This window comes from Botryllus schlosseri, chromosome 11, assembly GCF_051294905.1.
Source record: "Botryllus schlosseri isolate E-star chromosome 11, Bs_hap1, whole genome shotgun sequence".
NCBI lineage: Eukaryota > Metazoa > Chordata > Ascidiacea > Stolidobranchia > Styelidae > Botryllus > Botryllus schlosseri.
In genome coordinates, this window is record NC_137246.1 from 24,039,847 (window position 1) to 24,064,433 (window position 24,587).

The 24,587-nt window shown below is 40.2% G+C and overlaps 1 protein-coding gene across 1 annotated transcript; it reads left to right on the forward strand.

The window, feature by feature from the left end:
* Window positions 1-29: 29 nt before the first annotated feature.
* LOC145451096 (phospholipid-transporting ATPase ABCA3-like) lies at window positions 30-23,968 on the forward strand. The gene is made up of 37 exons (XM_080329583.1): window positions 30-170; window positions 2,006-2,155; window positions 2,381-2,570; window positions 3,466-3,569; window positions 3,765-3,902; window positions 4,117-4,220; window positions 4,286-4,402; window positions 5,287-5,404; window positions 5,466-5,639; window positions 6,140-6,207; window positions 6,268-6,381; window positions 7,410-7,589; window positions 7,650-7,779; window positions 8,585-8,739; window positions 9,134-9,289; window positions 9,472-9,652; window positions 10,973-11,055; window positions 11,500-11,696; window positions 12,709-12,809; window positions 12,874-12,980; window positions 13,554-13,650; window positions 14,140-14,238; window positions 14,297-14,419; window positions 15,777-15,960; window positions 16,162-16,366; window positions 16,547-16,766; window positions 17,141-17,299; window positions 17,985-18,154; window positions 18,965-18,991; window positions 19,152-19,193; window positions 20,001-20,135; window positions 20,587-20,796; window positions 21,432-21,619; window positions 21,925-22,095; window positions 22,302-22,486; window positions 22,933-23,021; window positions 23,690-23,968. Exons 1-37 carry the CDS (start codon window positions 167-169, stop codon window positions 23,816-23,818), a joined length of 5,004 nt encoding a protein of 1,667 aa, XP_080185709.1. The 5' UTR covers window positions 30-166; the 3' UTR covers window positions 23,819-23,968.
* The last annotated feature ends 619 nt before the right edge of the window (window positions 23,969-24,587 follow it).

Here is a 24,587-nt window from a genome sequence, read left to right on the forward strand (position 1 = left end):
TTTAGCGAGCACACTGGTTTCAGGGAGTCAACTTCCACCCCCAATCGGAAACTTCCTCGAAAAGCAAGCAAATGGATCTACTGCGGACTATGTGGAAACGCAGATTGATGCTCTAGGAGCGGAAGTATTCTTTAATCAGCTGGTCGCAGATTTCAGAAATGATACAATGGGTGGGATTTTATCGTAATAATTAAGGTGGATTTTTTTACCTTAAAGAAGGAAACTTTTCGTGAATTTCATTGCTCAAAACTATTGTTCACATGCGTACGTGCTTCTAAAAATCGATGCAATTTCTTTTGCATTGTTGGTCAAGCTGGGATAAAGGCCAATTTCAAGAACGTACTCTTTGTCAAAGTCATGCAGCGATATGCTCTTTGTATGAGATTTGTCATTCGATTCAACTGCATCGCATTTCAGGAAGGCCCATTTGAAATTTTCGGGCAATGTTATTGGCGTCCACATTAAACGGAGTACTGAATAGTCAGAATTCATTTTGTAGAGAAGGAATGTGGGAAAAGCGGGTGAATATTCAGTAGTTAAATTTCGTATCACAATTACAAATGTAGTGTTGGTACTAGCACTAGGTTTTCTCTCCTCCAGTATAGGAAAGTGAGCATAATTTTCTTTGTAATGTTGGCATTTCCAGAGTCACAGATTTGTTTTGAATGCGCCTCCACATCTTACGTATTTAGTAGTTTTCCCCCTGAAGTTGCAAATTCAATTTGTTGAGATGTGACGTTAAATGTACCAGGAAAGCAAGATGAGATACCCATTTTCGATTACAAGATTATGAGTCGGTGATATTTGTGTTTTCGAGGAAAGTTGCTATTTCATTTCTCAGTTCATACACTCGTGTAAGCATAGCTGCTCGACTTAATGCGCGAACATGACAGATATAAGCCTACATGACATCGCCATATTGATTCTCTGCTTGTAGTAATATCTGGCGTAACTGATTCAGTTAATGAGACAAAAATCAAATTAACAGTTTTCATCATTGTGGCCAAAACACTATTCAGGTTTGTTGTCTTGCCTCACAATGCCTTCAGGAAAATTAAACTATAGATAAGCTAAGTAACATACGGAGGCTAGTTATCTATAATTGAACAGTTTGAGATTCCGTCATTGCGTCTGAGATGTTCCAAGCGTCATTGAAGCAAAGGAAGAACACCTTTATTGTCACACCCCATTAGAGTGGTAAACCCTTTAAAAAAGTATGGAACACCTTCGGTTGCGAGATACACCCGATTGATAAGCACTGATCCCGTATAGTCTATCTCCATCTACTTCAACCACCTTCGTTTTATGGCGTAACAATAGACTAATACGATGTAGGCTACTATTATATCGTACAAATGCCGCATTTTTTCATGCAGTGCTGCACTGCAGATTGAAACTCATTATGAAACGGCGGGCCGTATTCTTGTGATAACTGATAACTAATTATTATGTCGTGGGCCGGACGATTTCGCTTGGCGGGCCGGATCCGGCCCGCGGGCCGTAGGTTGCCGACCCTTGCCTTAAACTATTGGATATATGCAAGTCTTTGCATGTGTCATGTATAAATAGCTTCTTTGTCTGTAGATGAACTAGGTTTTGATAGACTGATGCCATTTGAATTGCATTACCTGCCGTTTACTTGACTAGTATCAAATCAAACTGTTTCAATGAGATAAATTCACAGCAGTGTATACATGAAGCTGTCATTCAGAATGTATAGACAGCGATTATGCAAAGGTCTTTTAATAAGGAAAAATCTGCTAATAACATTATGTAGTCCTTCCCAAACTCTTTCAAAAGGCTGTCATGTCTCAGATGGTATAATATATCGTTTTGGCCTGAAATATATACTGACTCGTAATTGACCTTCTATCAATATGAGATTGGAAAATTACTGTAATAGAAGTTGAAAAAATGTGAATCTTGTCTTGTTTAGTATCATACCAATTTAATGCCATCTATTTTCTGATGATGTTTTTAACCAAATTGTAACTTTTGATCGCAGAGTGCGCGTTTGATTACCTCGGTCCGAGGGCTCGAGAAGTATTCGACAGGACCGATCAGACTGCGCCCGCACGCAATGGTACCAGTTCTGGTAATTCGTCAAATACCGACAGTCTGGAACAAAGCTTTGGTGTGGTTCCTGTATTGAAGGGTAGGATCATCAAGAATATTGTTACAGTCTAAATATTGCCCCAAGGCATTTGCTCAATTTTATCTCGTAGCCCTAGTTTATTTAGATTGAATTGAATGCATGGTCATTGCCTTTCATCATCTTTATTTATTTTATAAATATATCTTTTTGATGGAAGTACTTGGGGCTTTGGATGTAAAATGTAATATGCTTTGCAATTTTGTTTAAAATCTCGTTTCCATACAGCTATTTCGTTTCCAAACGAAGCGAGCTTCAATGAATTCGTTTCCAATGACACGAACCTGGCCAAGACGCTTGGAGGGGTTATATTTTCGAAATACGTTAACGGCTCCGAGCCGGATTTTTCGTACGTGATTCGACTGCATTCTGATCCACTGAATGTTAATCCAGCGGACGGCGCTGCGTTTACTGGAGAGTGAGTGCTGTTTAATATCACATCAGTTGCATGCAGTGGTGCCACTAGTAGTGTTCCGCACTAGATTTAGTATATTTTGACTTGAACTAGCGTTCTAGTGTAGGCCTATTTGTTGGCAAAATTCTGCAAAGCTAGTGTTTGTTCTTGAAAAATACATTTAAACGAGGATGTTATTTAAATGTGCTTTACATAATATACACTTGAAGTGATGGCATAATTATAGTGATTGGGCCAAGACGTTTTTAATTCATTACAGTGTTCCCCTGTAGCTTTCTTTGATCCTTTGACAGTGGAAAAAGTATAAAACCACTCATTGGTATGTGAGTGTATGACGTTCTCGGTTTTCATATCCCTTACTCGGATTTGATTGAATATAATGGATAATAAATTCGCGAGAATTTGTTTTACTTTTGATCTGAAGTACAATTTTGTTACGGGTGCATAAAATAATTGGAAATATTGTCCGATGTAAAAATATTACTGAGAACGTGACGAATTCGTCATTTGCTAAGTCTCCTAGTGACACTATTTGCGTTAATCAATGCATCCCTTTCATAATTTATGCAATAATTTTGACCAAAATTGCAAAACTTGTTATTTTTGTCAATCTAGCGCTATTTATTGGCAAATGTAATGTTTTTCACGAACCTCTAGTGGCAGCACTGGTTCAATCGACAATATTTGGGATTTTTACACACCTGCTGGTGTTGCTGGTTGTTTCTAAAGCCAAATATCATTAATAATAACTGCATGAGACCAAGTGATATTCACAAACACTGGATGAACTCCGTCACCTTGACCATTTCGATAACTGTCGCTAAGCAATTAGCGACGCTCGGCTGGCATTGTGATGTGGCTTGATTCAGGCGAGTAATACTTTTATCGTTATATCTAGTCCAGACACTTGGGAAACTACCAAATTATTTCCTGGATTTCAAGTGCCAGGACCTCGCGATGGTAGAAGTGAATATGGAGGCAAACCGGGATATTATAAAGAAGGTGCGTCCTATTTGTATTCACAGCTCTTTCATTGCCATTGGGATTATAAAATTTACATTGTCAATTTATCGGATTTATTGCTTTTCATAGTAGTATGTTACATAACTCTCGTATGTAGCTTTGTCAATTGAACTGAGATGGAAATTAGTTGACCTTTTGCTGTCACGTACGTTTATGGTATTGGCTTTTTCCTAGGATTCCTTTCATTGATGCACGCTGTCGACATGTCGATCCTGGCGACGTTGACCAACACGTCCGTGGCAGCTCCCGAAAACCAGAATTTGAGACTCAAAAGATTTCCATACCCCGAGTACATTCAAGACAGATTTCTGAGTAAGTTGCAATTGAAATTGTTTACTGATGATGAAAGTTGATCCGTGTAAAGTTTTGGTACTTTGAAAAAGTGGAAAAACTTATTATTTAGCAATTATTTATTCGGTTATTTTGAATTTTTTATCAGACTATTTATATTTTAATAACATTTGAAATTTATTTTATTTTGTAATTTGTTTATTGAGGTAAATCGATTCATTGCGTGTTTTGACAGTCGCTATTTCATCCGTCTTGCCGCTGCTTCTCATGCTGAGTTTTTTCTACACTTCTCTGATTATTGTGAAGAGTGTCGTGCACGAGAAAGAAACCAAATTGAAAGTGAGACATTCAAATCTTATCTTCACTTCATACGCTTGACATCAATTCTTGAAACTGTGTTGCAGGAATACTTGATGATGACAGGCTTGTCCAACTGGTTGCATTGGTCCGCTTGGTTTGTGAAGTATATCGTGTTTCTTGGCGTGTCTTGCGTGCTGATCGCTATTCTGTATAAGATACCGGTAAGCATTTAAACTCTGTTATCGCTAGAAGATATCGGTGTATATCAATTGACACCGCTAATATCCAGTCATAGTTCTTACTTCTCATTCTGGTAACACCACAGGTCTCAGTGTCAATGTGTCCGGCATCTGCACTGTGCTATACTGAATCTATATATTTTCACTAATACAAATTTATTGCGATCCTCATGCGAATGGCCTGCCTGATTTTTCTGATCTTATATGTCAGTGTTTCCCAACCTTTTTGGTTGTCGGAGCCGCATTTAAACTTCAGAGTATGTATGAAAACGCTCGAGTAGGCTACGTATAACGAGAATTTAAAGGTAGGTTAACCTAGCCCTGGATCTCACCGTCCAGATAATTCAAAGGCATGCACATAGACTTCTATAGATTCTCTATTGGTTATTTTAGCATTGATAGACGTAGATTGCCGAGTGCTATACATTGAAATAAACTGAAAATGCATATCACTACTGCAACATACTATCGTGTTGTTATGGGATAGCTTTTCATACATTCCAGCACTTGATGTACAAGTTTGTGGGGGATTATACGCTGACTTGGACACTAGTCTGCAAGAATTCTCTTTCCCGGTTTTCAGAAGCAGCCTTGGACAGCTTTTAGACAGAACTGATATCCCTCATCTTAACATTCATATACAGAAATTGACGATAACTATTCATAGAAACAAACAGCAACTGTTGCCTGTTATATTTTTGTGGCATATTCAGATGTCAATCAGAGCCGCAAGAAGGCTACCTTGGAGCCGCGGTTGGTAGTCACTGCTATATATGAAAGGCATTTATTGATATCTCGCAACCGCCAGATCTAATTTTGCCTTATCAAAAAGCCGAGATCATTTCATTACGACGACTTTGTTTCAGACATCTCTCGGCTCAGTCTTGACATACACCGACGGATCTGTCTTGTTCGTCTACCTTCTCTCGTTCTCCGCTGCCACCATTACCTTTTGCTTTATGATATCGGTGTTCTTCAAAAAAGGTATGGCGCGCACGGTCACTTCGCATCGTAACGAATTCCCCAAGCGATTATAAATTTCTAGCCAACGTGGCTGCGGCGGCCGGCGGTGTGTTGTATGGCTTATCGTACATGCCATACCTGTTCATCGCTCCAAGGTACGGCGAATTGGAATGGTCGGTAAAGGCGGTGTCATGTCTGCTATCGAATATAGCGATGGCGAACGGAGCTCAGGTGTTGAGTACTTACGAGGGAACAGGTAATGATCTATAACTTGAGCCTGAATATCAGTACTTCGATACAGAATATAATATAGAATCGATATCACGCTTTAACAGGAATATCTGTATCGATCATTAGAATTAATAAAGATATCTGAGGTTTTCGTGACTTCACAGCGCGTATTTCTTATAGCTTAGAGGTGTTCAGGTGCAGCTTCTCTAGTTATGGCCGTAAAGCTGTTAGAAATATATGCTCTGAAGTTTTGGAAATGCGCCTCAAGCTAGATGCCGTGTCTTTTGAATATCGACTGAATATATCAGGGTAATTGGTGAAGGTGCAAGTTATTGGTTTGATCGCTCTCGGCTCAAAAATCTGGTATTGGTCTGGCTCTATGTAACATATCACAAGTTACAGCATTGCTTCCTGCATCCTTGTACGATTATTGTTATAAACGGTGGTGGGTTTTGTATTGTTACGTTTGCCTTTGATGATTCATCATCTTCAAGTAGCTGATCGAATTATGCCGTTTCCGTTAAGGTGTGGGTGTCCAGTGGTGGAATCTCAACACGCCTGTTACCGTGGACGATGACTTTACGATGTTTCACGTAAGAATTTAAGTAGTGTACGGTATATCGGCCGATTACTGTGAACTGGTTTTGACGCAGGCGCTGCTGTTCTTGTGGATTGACGCTGTCCTGTACATGGCGATTGCTTGGTACGTGGAAGGTGTGAAGCCGGGAGAGTACGGAATTCCGAAGCCGTGGTATTTTCCTTGCACTGTATGTCGTTATTTTTTTATATTACTAGCATTTTGTGACCCTTCTGTTATGCTGTTTCTTTCAATCCTAGTGTCTGTGCAAATCTTATCGTCAAATATTGACAGTTGAAAATAGTGATTTTCAAAAAATATGTCTACTTGTTATAATATATATTATTATAAGTAAGACTAATGCGCAAATACACAAATTAATACTACTGAACTGATACACAAACTAGTACGCTACCATGCATCTACTTGGCAGGATGTGGGAATCGAAATAGTTACTTTGCAAGGCCTTGTATGTTATAAAGATTGCGAGATGCTACTCATTTTCATCGAACTGACCAAGAATTGAGAACATCAAATGTTTCACATCTGAATTGAAAAGAATCACTCTTCAGCATTATCATGCAACTAAAAGTCCATTGTCTTGCTGTATTTTACGAGGTTACCAGCGAATTTGGCACTAGAATGTGCTAGCATTAACGTGAGAGCGTTCCATCAATATCGCATTAGTAAATTCTAAAATTTATATTTCATTGAACATGACCGTGAATTGTGGTATGCGGCACTTAGAAATTAATGTTTCATTGAATATGAGTGTGAGTGGTGATGTATGGCAGTAGGGACGTATTTATTAATGTATTCGGGTTAGGTTAGGCTTAGGGGTACGTTAGTATTAGGGTTAAGGACCGCAAAGTGTTGAATTCAACATGCAAAATTCACTAGTAACTTATTACAATACTGATCTCCCTTGTCACACCAATTTCATATCTTCACACACAATCTTTTCAATCTTATTGTGGCAAGAGGCATATAGATGTCATGGGCCGAGTTGACCTGAAAAGCACGCAAAAAGTTATGTGTTTATGCTCTGAAACTATTCCTGTCGTTTCGAGTCTGTCGGTGTCCTTTTGTAGTCATGCGACACAGATTGAATGCTATTCTATTATGCTGCTAAAATCTTTGCATAGTTTACAACTCTGTCTGTGTTATTAGAATGAACTTTACGGCTCAGTCTTACAATGAATGAATTTTACTGCTCAGAAAACTTACTGGTGCGGAAACAAAGCGAAGTCTGACGACGGTTCCGCCGTCCCGGTCAACAGCTCTGGAATTCTGGACACTCCCATTAACGGCGACGCAAAAGCTGTTCCCGACACGGAATTTTTCGAAAATGAAACGCCCGGGTTAAAGAAAATTGTTGAGATTCACGAGTTGCACAAAGTAATCGACTGCGCAGCATTTTGCATTGGCACCTACATATAGTTTGTTATCTCTCTATAGGTGTTTAATCCTGGTCCAAAGGAGAAGGTTGCAGTCGATTCATTGGACTTGAATATGTACGAAGGGCAAATTACAGTGCTATTGGGTCACAATGGTGCTGGTAAAACAACAACCATGTCTATGTTAACTGGTAAGTAGCCGATGAAGTTTTTTTCTATGCAGTGTATAATTTATATATTCGTATTGAAATGAACCCGAATATTTTCGGCTGACACTTGTCAGGGGTGATCATCAGCAACTAGTAGAGAATTGATGAGTAATGTTAGCGTGTGAGTGATTCTCTTCGAAATATAGTTACATGTTGAAGAAAGAATGCTAATTTACTGAAGAATTCTTATCCGTGAACTCTGTACAAAGGTCTGACTTAATCCTAAGAATAGCAACTGTAGGTAGAGTGTGTGGCTCAGCGCACTACGCTTTGTCATTCATGAGTCATTTCATCCTAATGCATAGACAATGTAAAGTGAATGCATTGTTATATTATTACGAGTGTTGCAATGTAATCCTTGGGTAGCTGGATTTCGGAATTTTTACAGCTCATTTGTCTGGTTTGACTTCCAAGCTATAATGCTACTACCCATACAACTTCTCAAAAATGCCACATACAAGCTACTGTAAGTGGAATAGCGTTATGAGTTGTCATGAGTCAGCTCATTTCCGGCCATACTGAGGTAGAAGACCAATCTGGTCTTTGTCCTTAAGGAATCAAAGTTTGTCATCAACACTTGCGTGTGAAGGTGGACAGTAACTGTTTCTGCCTTTTCAAAGTAGATTTTGCCCACTTGCACTGTATACTCAGGTGGATATGTTCTAACCTTGACTTATGCTTCGTGATTTTTTTGCCAAAACTACTCTCAATTTACGTTTTGGATTTTTTTTAAAGTAGAAAGCACTGCTTTCAAGATCTTCAATTTCTACTTGAACTTGCTTTACAGGCCTGTTCCCGCCGACTTCTGGCTACGCGAACGTGATGGGTCACAACATTACGTTGGACATCGACTCTGCGCGCCAATCGATGGGGCTGTGTCCGCAACACGACATTCTGTACGATCAACTCACCGTGGACGAGCACCTTTACTTTTTCTCAAGAGTACGTCCGTTATCCAGAGGCAGTGATGAAGCACTTGTGCTCTTGTACTAGCACTTGAGCGGATTTTGTCCACTACCGGTTACATTTCTCAGCTAATTCCAATGCCGCTGCTTTTCACGCCAAACTACTTACTTTCGAGTGGTGTATGGGCAGGTATCCGTCACTTTCGAAAGTGAAATGGCAATGAAGAATGATTTACGCAGACCCTGTATTATGTAACGGAATATAATTTGGAAAAATGCACCCATGTTCATCGCTATTGGCCACTCTGACCACTTAGAAAACCTCTGATATTGTCTCGAAAATCTTTTTTTTCTACGTTATGTAGACATTATCACGTAATATTTATTTTCATTTCATGTATATATATTTTACTTATATTATTAACACGCAGCTGAAAGGTCTTTCTCCCGACAAAGCGAATCAAGAGTCTAAAAAAATGTTGGAAGTTTTGCGGCTGACCGACAAAAAGAACGCTCCCGCCGGCACCCTTTCCGGCGGAATGAAAAGAAAGCTCTCCGTCGGATTGGCTCTTTGCGCCGGGTCAAAGGTTACCTATTACGTCCTTCGGTTACCATTGGTTTCGGCACTTGGTGAATTTGGCATTAGAAATATAATTATTTCTATCATTCACTACCATCAATATTGTATTAATAAACTTGAAAACGAATCTTTCACTGAATAAGAGCGTGAATTGTGATACTTTTAACCCTGACTGCAATTACTTCGTAGTTTATCGTGCTGGACGAACCCACGGCCGGTATGGACCCTTCCGCGAGACGCGCGATTTGGGACATACTGCAAGAATACAGGAACCAATGCACCATGCTGCTGTCGACGCATTTCATGGACGAAGCGGATCTGCTGGGAGACAGGATCGCGATTATGGCCGACGGGAAACTGCGTTGCGCAGGTATGCGCGCGGTGTCTACGTGAGAGTTCTCTGTAAAGTATAAATTCATAATTTATAAACATATTCTACTATCTGTGATACACCTTGAATCATAATTCTAAGAACGTTCCTAAATCAGATGATCCCGTGTTCAGTACGAGATATTTTTTAAAGCTGAAATTACATGGAAAGTGTGTGGCTCGCGAGTCTGTAATTGCTCTCGTCGATTACACAGCGTACGGTGTCACTTGTCTTTTGAATGATATTTCTCGTTGACATCCCAGAGTCGCGAAAACTCGGCTGTATGAGATATAATTACACACAATTACACTCCTTCCCGAACCGGTGATCGTCAATTTAGATATCAATATTGAATTGGTTGGATATTTCTTTTCGACCCCATGTCTCCTGATCAAGAAGGCATTTCCGTATGTGCATAAGGAATGTTGATTTTTATGTATAATTGTATCAATTGTTTCCAATGTACCTATCATCCTTCCAACACTCTGAAGACATTGGTTGTTAATTTTTGCCAAGTCACATACGTATCTGATGCGTTAATATGCAGGGTTTTAACCAAGTCACAAGGCTCCGCGTCACAAGTCAATCTCACTTTTATAGTTTGGACTCGAGCCAAGTCGAGTCATTTTCAATTCACCACTGAGTCGAGTCCAAGTCAGCCAGCTGAGGGTCGAGTCCGAGTCGTGGTATTATGACTCAAGTCCGAGTCCAAGTCATTATAATGACTGCTCAGTTTCCAGTTGAAGTCTTGTTAAACCCACTTTTTATAACTCTGTTTGGCGATATCCAATGGTTCGCATTTATAATATACTAATTTCCCTCACTTTTAGCAGTCTCTGGTCGCATTTTCAGTACCAGTACCTATTGACGAAATCCCAATAGTGTGGTTACTTTGCTATTCTTTGAAATTACAATGAAATGTAGGTCTTGGCCGTCTGAGTCTCGAGTCATATGACTTGGTTCGAGTCATGCGCAATGACTGGAGTGCAAGTCGAGTCGATACACAGATTGACTCGAGTCGAGTCATTTCCGTATTTTGAGAAAATGACTCGAGCCAAGTCGAGTCGTCAGAAAATCGTGACTTGATTCATTACAACCCTGTTAATATGGTATACTCATATACTGGTGTATACTCAACAACGTGGTTTGAAAAGAACAAATCCATGAAAACATGATTTTCACGAATTAGAAGAATATTATATTAAATATTTACTGCAAATCAGTATGACTTCCGCTCTATGAGCCGCATGTGTCTCTTGACCTTCACCAAACGCCTGAAACTGGTTCAGTGGACCCCAGCTAAGAAGCGTTGTCTTACAGGGTCGTCGGCGTTTTTGAAGAACAAATTCGGAGTCGGGTATCACGTTGTCATGAACAAAACGCCAAACTGCGACATCGACAAGGTAACTGTCCTGCGTCGGTTCAGTACTTGCCAAAATTTGCCTTGGAAGTAACTCCGCCAACCTAGTTTGTGTCTAACAGGGGTTCTGAACCTAGGCCATGTGCCTTTTTCAGGGAGTCCAATGAAAAATTGGAATAATTAATCATCTCTAAATGTGCCTACTCTACTATGACAGAACTGAATTTAAATGTAATAAAATTGCTAGTATAGCAACAAGATAAGTTTATTTTCTTCTCTCCACCATCAAACCAGCAATTCAGGCATTGTCAGAGCAAAAACAATCTCAAACGTCACATTAACTAGATACGTAACAACAAATTCATGTACGATCATGTATATAACAGTGTGTTGTATTTAAATCATTTTCATGTTGTAACTGAAGTTCTGAGGTTCCGTACCTCTATGTGACACTTCAAAAATTCACTTGCGGACATTCCCGACGCAGGTCACGCAACTATTTCGGAGCCACGTGCCCGAGAGTAGATTGGAACGTACCGCGGCCGCCGAAGTGTCGTACCTTCTCCCGTTCGACTCGAGTCACCTGTTTCAAAAGCTGTTTGTGAATCTGGACGAGGAGATGGCAGCTTTGGGAATTCAGAGCTACGGAGCTTCCATCACGACGATGGAAGAAGTCTTTTTGGCGTGAGTCAGCGTGTGGCCGGGTTGTGCAAAAATAACCATTTTCTTCAAATTCTACTGGCTATCCGAAAATGTTTTTAGTTTGGTTGAAACAATGTTGCACACCAAATTTGGGTCATTTCCAACTAGTCGAAGCAAAGCTATTTGAGTTCAAAAACTTTAAATTTATTTTTTTTTTAAATGAATTTTTTCAAATTTTCCTGGCAATCCCATGAAATTATTAGATTTTGCATAAAGGTTAAATCTGTAGGAGTTGAAGTGGAAGTGATCAAAAATGAAGTGCTTCGTTACTGAGCAATTTGACAGAAGTGCGAGTTTAAGTATTGATCTCCGATTGAGTAAAAAAAGTGAGTTTTCTACGCCTAGTTTTGCGTAAAAGACTGGAAATTTAAAGGGGCACTGCACTCTAAAAGTGATGTGGTCTCAAATTGAAGAGCAAAACGAGAAAAAAAAGCGGGCCTAGTGTATTCTGTATCTTCAGGTCAGAAATAGATCATGTCCTATTCTTATGTATAAAACATTGTTTATGTATAAAACATTGTTAGACATGATCTATTTCTGCCCAGAAGAAATAGAATACACAAGGCCCGATTCTGACATAAATCTTCTGACTGGACATCTTCCGTTGAACGAGGTATCGAAACCACCTTGGAGTGTACGACATATTTCCTTCATAACATCGGCTGACAACTATATAAAGTTTGATCTCTGCATGACTGCTGGAGCGTGAAGTTTTTGTGGAAATTTCAATAAATTGCAGCTCAGTTACGGTGGCGTTCTGAAGAAAACGGCTGCGGCCAAAAATTTTTTTTCGTTTTGCCCTTCAATTTGAGACCACGTTATTTTTAGAGTGCAGTGCCCCTTTATGTTGGAGTTTAAAATCATGACTATGCGAGTTATTACAATCAGGCAATACGGACTTGAGTGCTCTGAAGCGGTAGAATTACTTCGTTACGGACTGCCTAGGGTCGGTAGAGCTGTAAAGTTGTATTATCTTTCTTCGCAATATTCACAGGGTTACAGAGGATGTTCAAAAACCGGTAGCCAACGTCAGCAGGCGTTTATCTGTCACCTCCGGGTCAAAACCCACGGAGTCTCCGTCGCACGCTACGTCAGGTTTGCAATCTTCAGATCGCCGATGGTCGCAATTTGCGAGGTTACCATTGCACGCTTGTTACAGATATCTTGAAACCGCAAGGCGAACCGGTGACCGGGGTCAATCTGTGGTTCCAGCAGTTTGGGGCGCTGTTCATCAAGCGCGTCATTCATACGAAAAGAAATTGGAAGGTACCTAGTCACAAGACGATTGTCGCTAGTCGTGAGTAGGGTTAGGAAAAATCCTGTGTTTGAGTGATCCATAGTTGGTAAACTTGATAATTCTAGTCTAATTATACTAATAAGAGCTAAACCCCAATAAAATCTATATATACGCACTTGAGTAGTTGAAAAATCAGAAAAGCCATGATTTGCTTCACATTAGGTGCAATATTTTGTGGGTAAATACAGTAATTTGGGTTTATTTATGGGTACACTACACGCATCTTCTAAACTAAAGTCAATCTGGCGAAACTAACGTCATATTCGTAATCGGCAACGTTAAAAACTAAGGAAGACACTCCTAGATGTTCTGCCGAAATATATGTTTGTCATCTATTTCGGAAAGTACTGGAACTATAATTCTAAATCTAGTATTATTCGGAAGTTTCTAGTCGCGCAACCAGAGTGTGGCATATATACCCAGGAATCCGGAGTTTCCCATTCTTTCACGAACTGCATTTCGCGTTCCGCATCAAACTTTTTGTGGTGATAAATAAATGCTCTCTCTCTTTCTCTCACGCACACACAATTGCTCTTTGGCAGGTTGGTATCGCCCAAATTCTGGTGCCGGTGCTGTTTGTCATCATCGCCATCATAAACGCAAAGTACTCTCCGTTTCTGGAGAAGAACAGAGAAAGACGTAAGTATCTTATATCATTTTATTTGTATTAATATTATTTTTAATATTTTGTAGAAGTAGAAGTAAAATGTGAGTTTTCAAAGCCTAGTTTTGCCTATAAAACTGGAAATTGTTGTACAAGTAGTCTGAAATCGTAAACACTTGAGTAATTACATATATCAGGGCTGTAACCAAGTCGCAAGGTTCCGAGTCGCGAGTCAATTAGACTTTTATAGATTTGACTCAAGTCAAGTCGAGTCATTTTCAATTTATCACTGAGTCGAGTCAGTGTATAGACTCGAGTCCAGGTCATGGTGTTTACTGTTCCGTATCGAGTTCAAGTCAGGTTCAACTCCTGGGTGATATAATCATTCTCACTCTAAACATGTTTATTCAATTACTCGTTCTCATATACGACATTTAGAATGTGCCGAGTCATATGACTACACAAATTGACTCGAGTCGAGTCATTACGACCCTGACATATATATCCACCACTTTCTGTTCCAGCGTTAACCTTGGAAGCATACGGGCAACCGAATTACGTCCGCTACAACGAATCCAGCACCGGCACGGAATACGCCGACAGATACTCGACACAGTTTTCAGGTAGCGCCGAGATTTGCTTTTTATTTTCGGCCGCGTTTTTATTCCGCCGGGATCGCAGGTGTCGCGGAACCAAAGTTTCGCGACGGCGATTTGGAGATTCACTTGGCGGAAACGTACGACCGCGTGGGAGGCGCTTTTAATCAGAGGAATTTGATCGCGGCAAGCCTGAGGAACAACGGAGGTAAACTTTTATTTCTGGTTTATGAGACTGGCTGGTCTCGGTTAATCCTAGATTTTTAGGATGCCCAAATTTTCGATTGAGTTTATACATTGTTTGATGTCACACTCTAAAACAGTGGTTCCCAAACTTTTCCAGCTTATACGACATTGGAAAAATTTTAAAACGCCTGCAGCGCACATAAGAAGAAAAGAAAAGTTGGTTTGAAAAAAAATTTTTCTTGCTTAATCGTGGCAGAAGGGAGGCAAATTGAGTAGCGGGTGTGGCACAATGGGCCAAAAAGTACATTTTTAGTCATAAATATATTTCGCATCCAGAAACACCAATGAACTTTGCCAAAACGATGCATGAACATTAGGGCTGTTCAAAAATAGCTTTTTTTCCTGAATCTTGATGGTTACATGATTAAATCGTTAGGTTGCCTTAAAAAACGACGCACACTAAATTTTAATTCATTCCAATCAATAATCGCGGATTTCGTACAGTTTGGAAATTTTGAATTTACCCACAAATGCAAAATAAAAATTTTGTCAAATTTTTCTGTCAACCCCGTGAAGTTGTTGCGGTGTCTTCAAAGACGACGCAAAACAAATTTGACTCAATGCCAACCCGTAGAAGCGGAGTTACTTGAGTTTTTCGATGATAATTCTTGGATTATCCACCGATCAACGATAATCCCAGAATTATCGAAGAAAAACTCAAATAGCTCCGCTTCTACGGGTTGGCATTGAGTCAAATTTGTTTTGCGTCGTCTTTGAAGACAGCGCAACAATTTCATCGGGTTAACAGAAAAATTTGACAAAAAAATTTTTTTGCATCTTCGGGTAAATTAAAAAGTTTCAAACTGTACGAAATACGCAATTATTGGTTGGAATGGATTAAAATTTGGTGTGCGTCGTTTTTTAAGGCAACCTAACGATTTAATTACGTAACCAGCAAGATTCAGGAAAAAAAGTTTTTTTTTAACAGCCCTAATGAACATAAAAAGCATATTTCCGAATGAAATGATTTGAAAATACGAAGAAATAACCAAATGGCAGCTATTCGAAAAATTTATCTTTTTTGTCCCATCACGCCATTGCATGCATTTGACATTAATTGACGGTAATTAGGAGTTGAAAAGTTCAAATATGTCTCATTTTTTGCGCCCACCATAATAATGTTGCCAGTATTATGCCATCCAAAATAATTCCCGATTTCTGAACTTGAAAATAATTCTTTTGAATTCCGTACCTGTTGCTGAAAATTGCCCCCAACGAGTGTCTGCCAGAAATATACGAGTTTATATCAGTACAAATATATGATTCACTTATATGTCAAAGTCCTGCACCGCCAAGAGTCTCTCCCATTCGTAATTCAGACGAGAGAAATTCGAGCATCGCGTGGTTCAACGCGCAGGCCTATCACACGCCGGCCAACACGCTGCTGTACGCCGACCAGGCGTACATCCGATGGAAGCTGGACAATCCTGACTTCAGGCTCAACGTTTCGAATCATCCGTTGCCGCGTAACTCTTCGGCCAGAGTACAGGAGCAGCTTATCGGGTAAGCTGTGTTTAAATTGATACTATAAGGCAAAATATTTTATCTGTATCGCCAGTATGAAATACTGTTTTTTTTTTCATTCGTATTAGAGTTGGTTAGTATCGAATTGCTTTTATTTTTGCCTACTGACAATACCTGAGCAAGTGGCCGTATTATCAATACTGTATTGGATTCAAGTCTCAATGCTTCACTTTCTTTCAGGTCTGTGTCGGGTTTTATGATCGCTTTCAACGTCGTGCTGGGATTCGCCTTTTTGTCTGCGTCGTTTTCGATTTTTATCGTACGTGAACGCAAGGACCGGGCGTCCTTGCTGCAGTCGCTGACCGGGGTGGACCCGTTCTGCTTCTGGTTTTCCGGTTTCGCCTGGGACTTCATCAATTTCTTTGTGCCCTGCCTCATGTGTCTGGTGAGTAGTTGCCTGTAGATTTTAGGTTGTAGTAATCTTGGAGGTGCAGATCATTCTTGTACAATTGAATACTATATTCATGTTGAAATAAACCTAGGATCAAAACTATACGCTGGGGAATAGCGCACCCCTTTACGCAGTGCACACATAAGTGACCATTTGTCTGCGTCTATTTTCTAGATTGTGTTTGCTGCCTTTGACGTGGTGGAGTACATTCACAACGGCCAAATATGGATCACCATTCTACTGCTGGGTCTTTATTGCTGGTCGTCGCTGCCGTTGACATATATTCTATCATACTGCTTCACACTGCCCACCACCGCCTTGGTGTCTATCACAATCTTCGGTGCTATAATGGGACTCGCCACCATCATTACCATCAACGTTTTAATGCTAATCGGTGAGGGATTGGTTCAGATTTGAGGCCAATTTTCGTAAGCAGTGTCTCCTTCTGTGGATTGGAATCACTACCAGTGATAGGTTTTACTGCTTGCCTCCGATAACACTGAAACTAGCTTGTATCTTAGCAGCAGAGTCTTGATTTGGATGTTTCGCTAGACTTTTGCTCTCGGCCGAAGCCAAAGGAGAAGTAGTTATTTCTAAGATGTGTCAAAGTACTAATTAATGTAGTGCAAATAAAAATTCTTCTTGAGTACCCTGTAAACATAGAATTACTTCATTACTGACCACCTCCGGCATATTTTGAAAGTCAAACTGAATGAGGACCGAATTAATATTACATCCACCCTGATTTACGTGACACCGTTCTTTCAGACGATAACACTCGCGAAATCGGGGACATTCTGGACTGGGTCTTTTTGATCCTGCCGCAGTACTGCATCGGACAGGGTCTGGCCGACTTGTACACCAACGACAAAATGGTCAACGTGTGCACGACCAGCGTGTTTCTGGAAGAAATCTGCAGAGAAAACGGTAACCGTTTTTCGATCGAGAGTAGTGCCTGAGCACAATGATTCGAGTCGAGTAGTAAGAGATTATTTTTACGAGTACTGAAATTATACGCTCCTTGGTCGAGAACTTGCATTATTTTCCTTGTGCTCACGCAGTATTGTAATGACTCGAGTATTGACCCGACTTGGACTCGAGTCATTGCACGTGCACAATGACTCAAGACTCGTACGGCCCAGACCGACATTTCATTGTAATGTTGAAGAATAGTAAAGTAACCGCGCTATTGGGAATTCGTCTATTGGTACTGGTACTTGAAAATGCGACCAGAAACTTCTAAAAGTGAGGACAATTAATATAATATAAATGCGAACCATTCAATAGCACCAGAGTTATAAAAAGTGGGTTTAACAAGACTTTAACTGGAAACTGAGCAGTCGACACAATGACTCGGACTTGGACTCGAGTCATAATACCGTGACTCTGACTCGACCCTCTGCTCGCTGACTTGGACTGGACTCGGTGGTGAATTGAAAATGACTCGACTTGACTCGAGTCAAAACTATAAAAGCGAGATTGACTCGTGACTCGGAGCCCTGTGACTTGATTACAACCCTGTGCTCGCGTAAATTGTACATATTTGCCCAGCCAAATTCAAAAGCACCGAAATCTCCTCTGTCTTCACGCGTGTTTTTCGCCGTTTTCGCAGGGATCGATTTTCAGACCAACTTTTTGGCGTGGGAACGTTACGGCGTCGGAAGATTTCTCGTTTTCATGTTCCTGGAAGGACTTCTATTCTTCGGCATACTGTTCTCGATCGAATACGACATTCAGTCCCTGTTTTTCCGCATGAAACGAAGATACTTTGGAAGGGTGAATGTAAATACTGTCTTTTCCACTACGTTTGCTTGTTGGGATAATACGCAAGTGTTCCGTGTACCGCGGGCTACCCATATGATATTGAAAATAATATTATTGGGGCTCGGACTATCGTCGTAAGAATGGCACCGAAAGTGGCACCGCGGCATGTCGGCGGTAGGTGTTGATGGTTGTTATTATTGCGAAGATATGATTTGGGGGTCACTTTGATATGTGGCAGGCAATTATTGACTTCATTGCTCTATTTTTAAATTCTTAGACGATAAAAGAACTAGAGCTCGGTATTTATTTACCAATCTCAAAACATGTTCATGTTAGTCTATTTATTAAAGTGTTTAAAGCACTTTTGCAATTTCATTTTGTATTTTGCCTCATTATCAACATATCATAGAGCAGCGGTCGTTAACTCTCACCAACCTGGCGAACCCTTACGCTAATCGGCGAACCTCCGGCAAATCCCAAATTTTCCTTGAGTCTCCAAAATGAAAATCTACCATATTACATATCTGATACATTGCTCCAGAATACTGCTGCATAAAATGAACTATGTGTCGCAATCACTGTTGAAAGAGCAGAACTATTAAAACACAGAATGAAAAGATTAAAATTAATATTTACTGCCAATTGATTTGACTTTTGCTGTACGAGTCTGTTATGTCTTGGTTCACCATGAACCATTAATTTTTGTGAACTTCGGTTAAGAATCACTGGCCTAGATACATTGTTCATTTTGAAATTAACTCCAATTGCTTCGCAGTTTGTTATGTCAGTATCTTAATTTACGGAGTTTCTGTAACGTAAATTGTTTAGAGACATGAAATGGCGAACAACAATCAGGTAGGACATAGTATAGCTTGCATGGTGCCGGCGATGCTACGCTGTATCTCTTTATATGCTTTGTATAGAGTTACGCGACTAACCTTTCTGTTTTCTCCTGTTCTTTGCAACGGTGATGTCAGAATGCACTTATCGAGGCCTTGCGTACTAATGTTTTCAGGCGGAGAGGAATTACAAAAACCTGCCCACTTACGAACCTGTTGTGAGTCTTGGGTGTGACTGGCATGCACGACTGCGTGATTCAGTCGGAATTTAAGCCGATCGATGCTAGTAGATTCAGTAGTGCAGTCGGTGTGGTGATGGGCGGTAGTGATTTTGTCACGAAATATTGTGCATGTTGAGGTCTGTAGTCTGTGTCCGTGCCTTGTAAATCATGTTATTTGTGTTTGTGTTGTAGAATCATGTGTAACGGTCATCTCTTTGTGTTTTGAGACTGAGTTTTGAGCATTGAATATGTTCCCCATCCATTGTTACAAATGAAATCAAGCACCTTTTCTGAGAATCACATGTTATTGTCTGTAATATTGGGACGAATAGCGAGTTTTATGGATTATTGGATTTTTCCTTGATACTGATTAGCCCATGCAGAATCCTATATTTGAATTTGCCTTTAATCCTATAGTTTTAATAGATGAGCCTCTGGATCACAGGTTTTACGGGAATATTTACTTTCTCGTAAAAACTGTTGAATAAATATTACAATATCGATTATTTCAGTTATGGCATTTCGAGTACGCTGTGAACAACATTGTGTAAAATATTAATTGTCGGTGCAAACCCTGTTATTCTCTGATACAAGCAATATTACAGACATTCATGTCTGGTGTCTTAACGTGTGTGTTGCTAATTTGGACCTTCTTGACTAATTCTAATGTTTTCCCTGAACAATTCGTTTTACCAATCGTGTGTACTAGTTTTGCAATCACGGATATTCAGCCGGACAATTTTATGAATAAAATTTTAAATTTTTCAACATTTGTCATTTTGTGATAAACTCTTCCATGTACAGCCTGGTGACGCCCCACACTTTGAGACTGCGGCTTATGTCGACGAAGACGTTAAAGTGGAACAACATCGTATCACGGACAATCTGCAGAGCGATTTGGCGCAGACCGATCTGGTTTGGGCAAAAAGATTGTCAAAGGTACAGTATGCTGCTGTGATGTGCCGATACTCGAACTCAGAATTCGGTTTTAGCTTCAAGCCAAGTTTTTAGGTCCAGTGACAGCAATTTCAAATTTAACTTACCTTAACTTAAGTAAATTATTAGTGAATAAGTTACAAGTGGAAGTGTGAAGTCGACTACACCAACCCAAACTCTGTCAACAAAAAGAGTTCGTGTACCACCTACAAATAGTACATTGAATGGATAAAATGAATAAATTTTGTCTCGGAATTTTTCTGCTTATATTTCGATTCGGCTAAAATTTCATTAGTTTGGGTGGAATCGTCAATGAATATAATCCGTGTTAAAAATTGTCTCATGACTTGAACTTTGGAACTGCTCCCACACTTTGGGGATCACTGAACTAGATAGTAAATTACTGTATCTCAGACCAAAATTTCGTTTTTACATATGATTTTACGCTTTCCAGGCGTACAGCGGCAAGAAGGATGGAAAAATGCGTCAAATCGTTGCGGTTGACGACTTGTCTTTTGGCGTTCCGAAAGGAGAATGCTTCGGCCTGTTAGGCATCAACGGGGCCGGTAAGACGACGACGTTCAAAATGCTGACCGGCGACATCAGACCCACCATGGGAACGGCCTACATCGACAACCGAGATATCGTCATATCTAAGAAATTGGTGGGTGGCTTCTTTTATTATTTATACGGGAATTGCGTGCCCGCGGCGTCATATTTGGTGATGCGATTGTTGATATACAATGTGCTTCCCAATTTTCTACTAGTTGCTGACGATTACCCCTGACGGGTGTCAGCCAAAAATATTCTGGTTTATTTCAATATCAATATAACATTCAATTGTATAATATTTGAAGAGCTTCTTGGAGGTACAGAACTTCAATATACAATTGAATAGTATATTCATATTGAAATGAACCCGAATATTTTCGGCTGACACTCGTCAGGGTTAATCGTCAGCAACTAGTATAGATTACCCCTGACGAGTGTCAGCCAAAAATATTCGGATTCATTTCAATATGAATATACTATTCAATTGTAAATTGTATGATAGTATTACTAGGGCGATATTTTTTGACATGTCAAAATTTGTCAAATTGTTTACAAAGTCAAAGTTTTTTTGACCTTTGCTTTTCATTTGCATCGTAGATTTTGCACTGTCGGTGAACTTATCATTTGATATTCTACCTAATTTGCATACATGAGGTCAGAATTTGGTCAAAATTTAGATTTTTTAGGTCGAAATCTTCCGTTTTTAGGTCAAAAAAAGTCGCCCTGACTATTACATTACCATTTCAGGCTCAGCAGAACATCGGCTACTGCCCGCAGTTTGACGGCCTGATCGATCAGATGACAGGGTACGAGACTCTGCAAATGTACGCGCGTCTCCGCGGTATCCGAAGCGAACATATACCCGCGGTGGTGAAAAAACTCGCGAAACTCCTGCATTTTGAGGAGCACGTCAATAAACCATGCGGGACGTACAGGTAAGCCTCCCGTTTTGGGTTTTTAAGTGGCGATTCCTATTAACAGTGAGCGTCTTGTACAGTTGAGCGGGTTTAAGATTTTGGTATCCAAATCCTATAACTGATTTTAGATTCATATATTAATCCGTAATTAGTTTGGTATCATGACTAAATCCAAGTCCAAATCCAGGGTTATGTTGAAAATATTGAAAAGTCCAGTGGCAATTGAAAATGATCAGAAATGAAATGTCCGAATCCGAATCCGGCCAAAATCATTAGAGCCTGTCCTTCAACTATGAATCCATGCTATCTCTGGTATCTTGCAGCGGTGGCAACAAGCGGAAACTGAGTACCGCGATCGCGTTGGTCGGCGGTCCGGCCGTGGTCTTGCTGGACGAGCCCAGCACCGGGATGGACCCCGGCGCCAGGCGGAAGATGTGGGACACGATATCGCAAATTTGTACCAACAAGAGAAGCGTTATTCTGACCTCCCACAGGTTTGCATTGCTGCGTGTTCTGTCTTTATTCGCGTACCTCTCTATATGTGAAGAGTGTAGATTAGGAATTTTGTGTAAGATATTCGTTATGTCACATAGTTGTTGAGTCAGCTGAAAATATTTGGGTTTATTTCAATATGAATATATTATTCATTTGTATCTGTGTTAATCGTGGGGCTATAATGGCGTTTTGATTTTCGCGACAGTATGGAAGAATGCGAAGCCCTGTGCACGAGACTCGCGATTATGGTCAACGGACAGTTCCGCTGCATCGGCGGTCCGCAACATTTGAAAACCAAATTCGGACAGGGCTATTCGGTGGAAGTGAAGATGGCCGCCATCGAGTGCGATTTGGCCCCGGTGAAATCATACATGATCGACACATTCCCTGGTGAGCGAATATCGATGTTAAAAGGTCCTTGCTTCGATTTGGATACAATTTCTCAGTATACAAGTATAGACTTAGGTCATATCGATATGTGTTTGTTGTTTGTCTATCCAGAGGTGGTCACTAACGAAGTCTTGCTTTTTAAAGTAATCCAAGTAGTTTTTGCCTACCTCCTGCACCACTTACCCAAGTGGTTATGATTTAGACTAGTCCTTAATAACAGTACGCCTAGTATAATTACTTTTTCACTTACTTGGAAATCCCCACTCAAATTTGTACACGGTAAATATTTACAACAATGCGGCTGCTTAAGTATCGACAGTGACTTTGACCACCAACAGTGCAAAAACTACGTATTTGGTCACTAAGGCGTTGGCGCGCTGTGTGCTGTGTATCGCGAATAAAAGTAACCCGTTTGTGAGTGTAATTGCGACGTGTCAAACTTTCAGGTACAATTATAAAAGACGAACATCAAGGCATGGTCGCGTTTCAAGTGCCCAAGACGAACAGCGACGGGAGCAATCTCTCTCTGGCCACCGTGAGTCGCATTTATTTGTTTTTAACTGAATCTCCAATCTCGAGGCAAGTGTACCGTCATTTTAATTAACAAGTTTGGATATCGAATCGCACAAATACCAAAACCCTTCATGCTATATTTGATGAGTTGATTTCAAAAATTATCTCAGAGATCTTGGAGCGGCGCAGAGGTGTAATTTTATAGCAGAAACAGCCTTATTGTGTTGAACGGATTTTATACTTTCCAAGGTGGGTTTTTGCACCGTCGTTTCAACACCGTCATGTGTCTCCATTTTATCGCAATCTTGTGGTGTTTTGATTTGATGACAATGCTAATAAAGCGATCCAAATGCAAAATCCGGTCTTCGGATTCAAGTCCAGATCTATAATTCATTTCGTCTCATGTCTACGTCCAAGTTCAATGCCAGTAACTGAACTACTTACGTGAAAATTGAAGATAAAAAGAAATTTCAACACTAGCACTAATCCAAATCCAGACGAAATCATCAAATCTGCATTTTTAAAATCCTAATCCAAGCTCGTCTCTGCTACTAATGCAGAATACAATCTCTTGTTCTTAATCTCTCTTTATGATATATGCATGCCTGCGCTGCTAAACAGGCGTGTTGAAAGGATATGTTGATTCGCCATCGTTTCAACGGGCACAGCTTCGAATTTTATCGTTTTCAGATCTTCGGACAAATGGAGGAGGCCAAACAACGCTTTCAGCTGCGAGATTACTCCGTGTCGCAGACCACGCTGGAGCAGGTTTTCCTTAGTTTCGCCAAGCAACAACGCGAAGCCGACGAACAACAGTGATAACAGATTTTATATTGTGATTTTTTTTTTCTTTTTCTTTGCCCCGTTTGTGACGAGATTCAAATATTGCGGCTAGTTCTTGGAAATCTATTGCGCTTTGTTCTGACCTATAGCAATATTTTAGTTTACTTTGACAGATTTACGACAATCTTTTGCAGACTTTTGACTACATACAGTTACTTTCACACCTCGAATATATCGACCACGCTGATTTTTAGTTGCCTAATCGCACTATCTATGATTTCATTTCAGGACTTGCCACCATTAACTAGGATGATTTCAATTCTATTCAATTCAATGCGATTTTGTTGAGCACTGTGTAGTGTTAAATGTGTGTGTTTTCGCCCCGTGACCAGACTCGGACAACTAGATAATTCTAGTTATCTAATTATAGTAATTATAGCAAAATGTCGGTAATTTTTCCAAGTCTGCTCGTAACTGGTTAGCGGTGCCTCGCATGTTAGAATTTCTGTTGCAATCCTATGCCTATGCCGTAAGCCATTTAGTCAGGGCGGCGCGAGGTGTATATATTCCTAAAGCTCAATGTTGTACGTTTCGAATTCTAGTATAGTATAATTTTCACTATTGTAGTCAATCTGGTTTAACGCTCGCCCGTCTCTGTTCGATTTGTTCCCCGCACTTGTAAAAGTTCAATACCGTTTTCAAGTCGACCGTTTTTGTGATCTACACTTTGAAGTTCAGCCTCGGCCGATTCTGTAGTATTCTTGTGTGAGTTAATTCTTTTCATGGTCCATTCAGATATATTTAT

What these genes read in the sequence shown, in the direction of transcription:
- LOC145451096 (XM_080329583.1), top strand. An exon ending in GGAGAAGAACAGAGAAAGAC is followed by an intron (nt 13,651 to 14,139) that starts GTAAGTATCTTA and finishes TTTCTGTTCCAG; the next exon opens with CGTTAACCTTGGAAGCATAC. An exon ending in TCGTCATATCTAAGAAATTG is followed by an intron (nt 20,797 to 21,431) that starts GTGGGTGGCTTC and finishes TTACCATTTCAG; the next exon opens with GCTCAGCAGAACATCGGCTA.